Consider the following 10,395-nt stretch of genomic DNA (forward strand, 5'->3'; position numbering starts at 1 on the left):
ACTTATATATCATTATAAAACACCTTTCATGGCAATATTAACATGTACAACACAAGATCAATGCTAGGGTACTAAAAATCATATTTCTCTAAACTTAACTAAAGTCATGATTTCCTTGCAAAATTAAGCACATAAACCCAAGGTAGGTTCTATCTAAGAACTCACGTAACATATTCCTTGTGATTCCTCAAGTTCCAAGCTTTCCCAAGTTCAAATCCTAAGCCAAGAATCCTTGCTCAATCCTTTCTCTTTGTTGTTTCTTGTCCTTGAAGCTTCTATGATTCTTGTTTGGTTACCAATTGCATGATTTGGAAAGCCTTGGATGGATTGGAGAGGGAGAGATGGGCGACATCTTAGAGAGAAGGAGGAGAGAATTCTTTCTCTCAAAACCTAGAGAGAGAGAGAGAGAGAGAAGAAGAAATTATGAGGTTTCCACCCCCAAAATCACTTATATACTCCCTTGTGCGAGTTTAATTAAATGCCCTTCGTCTTGGTCGCGCTTAACCTGACACTGATACATAAACCCCTGCTTGACTGATATTTCATAAAAACATCTTCCGTCGTACTTGACATTCTGTAACATTTAATCTCTGATATCTAGCTCATACCTGACTTCTGCCATTTATAGACATTTCCATTACCCTTACTTTCCATGAACATTTGTCCTCTGACGCATCTGATGGGTAATATTCCGTTACTGATAAGCGGGATATTACAGTAGGTATTGGTTTTGTAAGTAGAGTCCATGACCAAAACGGTGGGAAAAGTGTTAAGCATATCAATTGAATTCGGATGAGCAAAAAATAAGTCTTCAAGAGTGGTTTCCTCATTATTTGCTCTTGTGAAATAGACGTATTGAAGCTTCTCCAACTTTGAAATCAAGTATTGCATCTCCGTCTTGTCCTCTCTTTTCCCCTCGCACCATCTAGTTTGCGCATTGTACACTTGCTTGATGATTGTCACACTTTCTTTGTTTTTTTCCTTCAAATTCGTGAGAATATTCCTAGGCGGCGCCAAACTCATTGTCATGTCGATAACTCTTTGGTTCTCCTCCGCTTTAAGTCCACCCGCAAGAAGGTGGCTGGTTAACTTTGGTGCCAAGTCATGGTTGTGAATTCCACAAAGCATTGCAATCCACCAATCTTGTGTATTCTTCTCAAAGAAGCATTTCGACCTAACGGACATTGACATTTCCTTGAGCACGTGCCTTCAATCTTCGGTTTCGTCCTCGTCTAAGGTGGCTTGTATTCACCACTCCTTTCACATTGCATCGTCATGTATGACCTTATTGAACTAGATTTATCTATATAAATAGTAAATCCGACCCTTGCCGCTTGTCGACGAACCCAACCAAGTAGTTCTTCTCTATCTCTCCATCTTTCGTTTGTTGTAAAAAATGACCCGGTGTTTACTTCAATAACACGAACACCAGTAGGTACCAGTTTAGGCTTTACATCAAAGTTACCGGTAGGTACCGGTTTTGCTTGGTTGTGAACAATGTGAGCTTGAAAAGGAATTTTCACTTTAAACTTCACATCTTTAGTTGGTTTGACATCGCCAGATGGTACGCCGGAACCTACGCCTATGCCGGAAGCTTTAATTTTGGCCGGTTTCGGTTCAACGCCATCATCCGCCACATTTTCAACCATATCACTCTATGTCTATTGAATAAAAAAAAATATCAAGGAAAAAATAAATAGATAACTTGTGCAGCAAGCAAAGCAAGGAAAAAAAGTGACGCAAAAATTCAAATTTTGGGCATCACAATAGCGTGACTTAAATCACGCTAGTGTTAACTTCCTGCATGAGTTAACTCACGCAACCCATACAACTAGCGTGAGCTAACTCACGCTGAGCCCTATCACCTAGTTCAAAAAACTGACGAACCAACCAATAAAACTAGGAAAATCTGATGAATTTTGAGGATACATTAACTATTCTTTGATGCTTGATGAGCGTGGAAACTTGCTTCCTGACGATTTGCAATGTTTTGGAATGAAGATTTTGACCCAAAAATTTGCACTTTTTGGGTTTTTGGAGGAGGGAAAGAAAAATAGTGTGAATATGGACTACTGGGTTTTGTTCGAAAAAATTACTCAGCATGGCTAAACTCACGCGTGAGTTAACTCACGCCGCATGAGTTAAGTCACGCAGAAGCAAAATGGTCAATTCAGTTGGGAGCAAGCAATTTCCAGTTGGGTAAAGAGCAGAATTCATACTTTTAAATCCTTAAAATTGACACCGTAGTGTTATTCTTCCGTAACTTCAGTGGTCATTATTTTCTTATAACTATATTTGCTTTGTTTAAACAAATAAAAAAACAAATTAACATATAATAATTTCTTACTAAAAGTTTGCTAAAAACAACTTAATCATCTTGGTAAAGTTTGCTAAAAACATGTTGAATGATAGTAATTGACAGCGATAGTGATTGGATTACCATCCATGGATGACCAGCTATCTTATTCAAGTGCAATTTTCAAATGTAGATAGACAAGTTAAAACTTAAAAGCTTAGAATATACTGGTTAACATTCTCAAATGACCAAAACAAGAGAAAATAAAATAAATGAAACCGAATCATTATGATTTTTTGTAATGTTTTTCAAACATTGATAAATGAATGCAAAAACATAGAATATCCAATTCATTGTTGAGATAACAAAATAAAGGTTGGAGAAACTTCAAATTATAATTAACAAAACTTGCAAATTGCTTTGTCAACTAGCCTAAGTAACTAAACAATCGCCTGGGACTTGTTGAGGATCACACCTTCATATTTCACTTGGAACCACTTCATAGCATCGTCCTTTGTTACGCGATGTTGGATTCCAACACGAGCCTTGCACCGACGACGACGTCCCACACGGTAACCAGGACGCTCCAGAACAACGAAAAAGTCCATTCCATAAATGCCAGTTGAAGGATCATACCTGAGAAAGAAACAATGTTAAACATAAATGATAACAAACTTGGTGGTGATGGAATATCATTAGAAATCGGATTATAAGCTTAAAGACTGAAATGATAAAACACTCAAAGGAAACCAAAGACATAATTTCAAATTTTTATAATAAACTCAAAAGACAAAAATCAGATTAACTCAACTCATAACTTCAAATCCAACATGCATTGTGATAAACACCTATCCTAAAATTATGTAAAACTTTGAACACCTAATAGCTTAAACCATAGTTTCCTTTTGTAGAACTAAATGATTAGTAGATAAATGAATGCTTTATTCCTTTTGTAGAACTAAATGATTAGTAGATAAATGAAACATAAATAAAGCAACATTCTAGAAAAGTTTGTTTAAACCAGTTTCGCATGGCACATACTAAGTATAACGTGCACATATACTTCAGTTACAGATACAAGATATTTAGAGCTTACTTGATTCCCAAATCAATATGCTCCTGAATTCCGAATCCAAAACAACCAGTATCACTAAAATTTCTTCTCAGCAATTCATATTCCTTCACCTTCAAACCGCTCTCCAAAAGCTGCATTGCCTTGTCGCCTCTAACAGTCACATAGCAAGCAATCTTTTCATTTCTTCTAATACCAAAAGAACGGACAGTGTATCGAGCTGTCAAAAAGACAGAGAAAGAAAAACAACAATCAGTTAACTGGCCCAGCATCTAATAGATATGAAAATTTGGCGATCGATAATTGCAACTAGACTTGATTTCTTAGCATGAAAGCAACACAAGCTATTTCAGCACAAAACACGTGGAATTTACACATTTTATCATTCAAGAATAAATAATCATTCCATCATCTTCGACCAATTTTCAAGGTAAAATAATAAAAATAAATTGGTGTATAGGAAAATTAAAGCACCATTCTATCATCATTAACATTAAAGATATGATACAAATGTAATAATTTCCCCAAATTATTGTGACTCGAAAACAACCAAAAGTTTTCAAGGATTTTCTTCTGGTATTTTCATTTAGGCTCCAAGCGGCAGTCAGGCAGTCATTAAACAGACCCCTGCTGTGACTCAATTATAATAGAGCCCTTGAGTTCAATTCTCGTTAAAAACATATTTTGTTCAAGATCCTAAAACTTATAAACAATCATATCAATAATCCTGTAATATTCACGTACAGTGTAACTTGCTGTCAATAAGAAAAGAAGAGGAAAATAAAAGCAAGGAACAATCAGCACCAGTATCTAATAGAATGGTAATTGCAGCCAGAAAACTTGATTATTTAGCATGCAGGAAACACGAATTCAACAAAAACTGTTTCAACTCAAAACATGTGACATTTAGGCATTTTAATTTAAGCTATGAATTATAGTATTACAATTTAGAAAACAAATGTTAAGGATTTCGCCAGATAATTGTGTCTTGAAAACAACCAAAAACTTTCAAGGATCTTCTTCTGGTATTTTAATTTAGGCTCCAAGCGGCAGTCAAGTAGTCATTAAACAGACCCCTGCTGTTGACTCAATTATAAAATGGAGCCCTTTCCTTTTTATTCTCATTCAAATCATAATTTGATCAAATTCATAAACTTATGAACTATCATTTCAATGATCCTACTGATATACAAAACAATCGCTCCTTTTAGTAAAAAAACACAATCACTACTAAACTGTGATATTTCACATTTCTTGTTACTCCTTTGTGCAGCAAAAAAAAAAAATACTATCAATTATATTTATAAATCATCAACATCGGTGTAATGAAAAACATCGACGCAATACACAAACACATACAAATCAAAAACAAGTCAAGCAGCCACTATTAAACATGGATCACACATTTTATTATTTGAGGATATATAACCATTCTATCGTTTTCAACCATTTTTTTCAAGACAAAAATAAAAAATTGGGAACATATGAAAATCAATTTGATGAGATTATAAAGTACCTTTCTATCAATGCAATTTAACATATGATACAAACGTAAGAATTTCACCAGATAATTGTGTCTTGAAAACAACCAAAAACTTTCAAGGATCTTCTTCTGGTATTTACATTTAGGCTCCAAGCGGCAGTCAGGTAGTCATTAAACAGACCCCTGCTGTTGACTCATTATATAATAGAGCCCTTAATTTTTATCAACAATCTTATTCAAATATAAGAGAATAAACAGTCAATTTAGTCCCTAAACTATCACTCTCTCGCCAGTTTAGTCCCTAAACTATTAAAATCAATTAGGAGGTCCCTTAAATGTGCATCCACCCATTCAATTTAGTCCCTCCGAAGTAAACCAAATTGAAGGATGAGACGTACATTTTTTGGACCTTTTTGTTGATTTTAATAGTTTACGAATCGAATTGAAGAGAGTAATAGTTTAAAAACTAAATTGACTGTTTATTCAATATACAATCAACTAGGATATTGATTCACATTAAGCACAAATTACTATCAATTACATTAACATCAATGAATATACATATACATACATGTTAATATTTAAATAAAAATAAAGTCTTGATTTATTTAATTTAAAGTTGAAAATCAAATTAAGATAGCAAAAAAAAAAATCAAAATTAAAAATAAACCTTTGGAAAACACTGGGGTTTGGCCACTGAGTTGTTCCAACACCTGATAAATACAAAAAATGAAATGTAAGAATAAAAAAATATATAAAATTAAAAAAAAAGTAAAAATTAAAACTAAAATTAAAATTACCTTTGCAGCTCTGGTGAGACGATCGCCACTTTCACCAACAGAGATATTAAGAACGAGTTTCTGAACCTTGATATCCCTCATGGTGTTCGAGAGTTTCTTCTCCGAAACCTGTAAGAAAATGCATTTTTCGATTCAGAAGACAACAACAACAACAAAGGAACGAAAATCAGAAAGAATGGAAAAGAAAGCGTACCATTTGGGGTTGGAAACGGAAGAGAGGTTGTTGTTGTGCCATTTGGGATTGGAAACGGAAGAAGAGAGGTTGTGATGTGATGTGATGCGGTGCTGCAGTGAAGCAAGGAGAAAGAACGAGATTTAATACTGGAGAGGAGAAGGTTACTAGGGTTTTGATGGATGTGTATGGACTATAATACCCCTTTGTATTTCATTTTTTTAGTTTTTTTTTTTGGTTTTTTTTTTGTAAAATATTTTTGGGTTAACAGACTTTTACCCTGCTATTTTGAAGTCTTTTGGTAAATTAAAAAACAAAACTTGGACATTTTTTTAGTTATATTTTTGGTTTTTTTTGTACAATATTTTTTTTTCTATCAACTCCATTTACATTTATGCATTCCAATTCGAAACATATAATGAATGAAAAAATTTCGTAAAATATCAATTAATCGAGTTTAAGTGTTTAATGAGATCCATCAAAGACGAATCGTTCCTAAGAATCTGGGTTTGATTTCTAAGTGGACCAGTTTTTGATTAGGTTATTTTTACCTCATGATCGAACTTCAATTAGCAAATCTTCTTTCATCCTAGGAACCAGAGAGTTAATGCCAAAAAAAAATCATAAGAAGAAATTAAAATCATAAAGCGGTAAAAAAAATGGCGTAAATTTTTTATTTTGGGTCAAGGTAAAATTTAATATTATTTAATGTATTCTTTTTTTGAAGGAATTATTATTTAATATTATTTAATGTATTAGAACATTGTTTGGAACGGATGAGAATTTGAATTGATTTTTTAAAATTGAACTAAACCACAAACATATATATACACACACATTTACATTGTTATTTATTTCTTATTCTTACTAGTTTCGAAAAGAAAAAAAATTAATAAGAAATAATGTATTAATATATTATTAATATGAAAGATTATGGCATTAATCCACTTGAGCTGGTTTGATAGACTTAATTTAGGATATGAGAGTGTGTTCCTTCTCAACGTCTTAAGAAATTACCAGTCAGTCTTATGTGAGTGTGTTTACTAGACCACTTGTTCCCAAACTCATCTATGCTACCCGTGCCAAAGATGCTCTGCATCCAAACCTACCGAGATTTTTTTTTAAGAACCTACTGAGATTTTTCTTAGCCTATAAAGAATTAAAAGGATAAAAAAAAATAGTGATAAAAAGAAAAGAAAAAAAAATGCCATAAACAACAACTCACCTCCATAGGATCAAGGGTATAGTGATTTACCGGGAAATACTTGTGTGACATTAATGTCACGGTGACATTAAATCTGGGTCACACATTGGGTGACATTAGATGTGTTGTGTGGCCCAGATGCAATGGCAATGACAATGTGTGGTCCAGATGCAATGGCACGGTGACATTAATGTCACCAAAGTGCCACCCGTGATTTACCCCTAGTGTACAACATAGTAAGCTAGTGGAAGGAACAACATATTGGGAGGAAGCTCTTGGCTACGGAAGGCTTGTTATATTGGCTAAAAAGTTTGAAGCATGAAGGACGAGCTAGAATCATGTTTGATCAAGAAGAAGCAATCAAATATGTTTGGGAATGTCAACTAGTTTATAAATGGGATAAAGATGTACGTAAGAAACACATCGTCTTACTCCCTTTTTTTACGTTAGAGATAATTTTATTAACAAAAGTCTAGCAATAAATTAAATACTAAGACTACAAAAATATAAGGTGGAATCTTTTCGATCCGTATGCAATCTACATTATAAAGAACATGTTTAGCTAAATAATGAGCAATTTGGTTGGCTTCACACCTAACATGCAACAAATTTAAACTAGGAAAACGAACATTGAAACTGATACAATCTTCAATAATAGAGTCGACATAGGTGGAAGATTGTTGATGACCATTCAACGCCAAGATCACATTCAAAGCATTTGATTTTGCTATATGATTCATATAACACATGTCTTTCGCAAATTTCAAACCCTTTCGCATAGCTAAAGCTTCTGCGACCTCTGAGTCTGATAAAGAAAAGACTTGACAACAGCTAGCAGCAATGACAATACATTCGTTATCTCTGACCACAACACCAATACCCCACTTACCATCATCTGTCGAACTTGATGCATCAACATTAAGTTTATAGAAACCACTAAAAGGATGTGTCTAGTGAACATCAGATATTGACAAAATTGGATCTCCACTTAGTGCCTCCAACAACACCGTATGAGCACTCTTAAAATTCACAATAGATCTTTGTGTCTTTTGAACAATGACAGTCACATAAACATCAGTCCCCTCAAAACATTTCTTATTTCTAGCACACCATATTTCATAACACAGGGCCAAAACATGAAGTATAATATCTTCATCAGCATCAATAATATTTCTCTCCAACCACTCCGAAAAAGGTACGTACTTGGGATGATGAGGATTAAATACAACATCTAAAGAGGAAGCAAACCATATCTGCTTTGATTAGTGGCCAAGTAAACATAAAACTCAAGTGAAACGTCAAGTTGTCAAATTTCACTTAACTTTGACAGAGTATGTATTTGGTTTGGCAGTATCCAGAATTGATTTTGATAAAATTAAGTTTGAGAGAATTGATTTTGGTTAAAAAAAAGTTGGATGTAAATTGGTTTATGTTTAGATACACACATTTAAAAGTGATTCTTATGAGTTGATGTTCTTTAGCCGGTTTGAATTAGAGTTTATTTGAATGTGTAATGACCAAACTATCATTTTAGGGTGTGTTTGGATTGAGGGTTTAGGAGAGGAAGGGAGGGGAGTGTTTATTTTTCATTTGTAAATTACGGACGATATAACGTGTTTTTCTAAAATAAATTCAATGTGACTGAAGTGTTATGTGATCATTTATCATGTTGATATCTTAATTTTTTTAAAAACATTTCATAATGTCCGTAATTTAAAAATGAAAAGAAAATCCTCCCCTCCCTTCCCCTCCTCAACCATTCAATGTCTCTAAAGTTCTCTTGCGAAAATTAATCTCTCTCAAGTTGTTTATTTTGTAATCTTAATTGTCGTCTCAATTTGTTCAATTTCATGGATGACAACATCCTTTCTTCCCTTTAATTTTGTTTTAGTTTGCCAATTTTTTTTTAATATTTCATTGTGTTCTCCATTGAAGCTTCTATAAAGATTGGAGTTTCCTCAATCTTCCTCGCCTACTTTCATTATTCTCCAATTTTGCACAAATAAGGAAAAAGTCAGAGAATAAAAAATTGAAGCTTGAGAAAGAAAATAAACATTGAAGCTTGAGTTGAAGTTAGGTAATTAAGGAAAATATACTTGTCACAAAAAAATATCCCATAATATCCATAATCGCTTTGAGTTCCCGTAGAAGCTATAATATGTGACTTGGAGTAGACTCGCATTTTGGAGGTAGAAGCATGCATGACTCCAGATTTGCGTTTGATTATGGCCAAACATCACAAGAAATTGAAATGTTGTGCCTGGAGAGTGAAACGTGAATTTGGACAGCATAAACGTTAAACCAAATAGACCTCGATCTAATATTTACACGACTTTCGTGATCCTATTTGAATTCAGTTGTTATTGATTCAGTTGAACTTTAATCCGAATGCATTCCATTAGTTTTTGGTTGACTTTATTAGCTCCTTTATGTTCTTTCATGCACTGTTTACTTCTGTTTTTAACAAATATATGTTGTGTTTTATAAATATTTACAATAAAAATAGTGAAAATGAAATATCAAATCAAAGTTGATATGATAGTTAGCTGGTGATAGTTATGAATATGATTTTACTTTTTATTAACGAACCTGCGTTAGACACAAATATTATGTTTTGTTTGTGATTTTGAAGAGGAAGGAAGGAGATCAAGGTTTGAAGAAAGAAAAAAAAAAAAAAGGAATGTGATTTTGAAGAGGAAGGAGGGAGAAGGTTTGGAAGAAAGGGGAAAAAAAGGACGAGTAAGTATAAGAAATATAGAACTTTGAGAGAGGGAAGACTTTGAGAGTTCATTTTTTTTTTATAATACAAAACCTTCATAATTTAAAGAAACTCAAAAGTTGTATTGGAGAATGATTTTGGAGGGTTTATATAAAAAATTTCAATTTTAATTTATGTTGTTATAATATTTTTTAAAATACAAATATATTAATCATAAGTATTAATTTATCTTCTTGAAAAATTATTAATTTATGATTCTCTAAAAAATATTTTTTAAATAAAAATATATTAATCATAAGTATTAATTTATCTTCTTGAAAAAATATTAATTTATGATTCTCTAAAAAATATTTTTCAAAAAATATGAATGATTTCTCCATTTTTGCTTATATTTTCCACCTCTTAAAACTCTTCCTCTTAAGTAACGTTGTTCTCAAATTAGTTTGCAAAAAAATAATTATTTTCCTTTATTAAATTATTTTGACAATAAACATTGTTCTTAGATTAAATAAAAGGAACATGAGAATAGTATGATAAGTTTGACGTATTTGATACAGTCCCTTATCCAAGTCCTGAACCTTTTAAAACAGTCTAGGCCAATGAAATAGAGGTAAGATCCTATTCATTTCTTAAAATAAATGGACATTTC

The 10,395-nt window shown here is 32.8% G+C and overlaps 1 protein-coding gene and 1 pseudogene across 1 annotated transcript; both read right to left on the minus strand.

The window, feature by feature from the left end:
* Window positions 1-925: 925 nt before the first annotated feature.
* LOC146898728 (uncharacterized) lies at window positions 926-1,649 on the minus strand (annotated as a pseudogene).
* Window positions 1,650-2,560: 911 nt separating this feature from the next.
* On the minus strand, window positions 2,561-5,940 carry LOC146898729 (large ribosomal subunit protein uL5-like). Its single transcript, XM_085731749.1, has 5 exons — window positions 5,845-5,940; window positions 5,652-5,759; window positions 5,522-5,564; window positions 3,393-3,588; window positions 2,561-2,932 (listed from the first exon to the last, which is right to left on the minus strand). Exons 1-5 carry the CDS (start codon window positions 5,884-5,886, stop codon window positions 2,737-2,739), a joined length of 585 nt encoding a protein of 194 aa, XP_085587875.1. The 5' UTR covers window positions 5,887-5,940; the 3' UTR covers window positions 2,561-2,736.
* Between the last annotated feature and the right edge of the window lie 4,455 nt (window positions 5,941-10,395).

This window comes from Medicago sativa, chromosome 8 (genome assembly GCF_051527215.1).
Source record: "Medicago sativa cultivar Bolivia chromosome 8, Bolivia_mono, whole genome shotgun sequence".
Classification (NCBI taxonomy): Eukaryota; Viridiplantae; Streptophyta; class Magnoliopsida; order Fabales; family Fabaceae; genus Medicago; species Medicago sativa.

Excerpts from the sequence above, each read along its gene's own strand:
- LOC146898729 (XM_085731749.1), bottom strand. The coding sequence starts at position 5,886 with ATGGCACAACAACAACCTCTCTTCCGTTTCCAACCCCAAATG. Across the intron at positions 5,760-5,844 it reads TCCGTTTCCAACCCCAAATG|GTTTCGGAGAAGAAACTCTC; the intron begins GTACGCTTTCTT and ends ATTTTCTTACAG. Across the intron at positions 2,933-3,392 it reads CATATTGATTTGGGAATCAA|GTATGATCCTTCAACTGGCA; the intron begins GTAAGCTCTAAA and ends TTTCTTTCTCAG.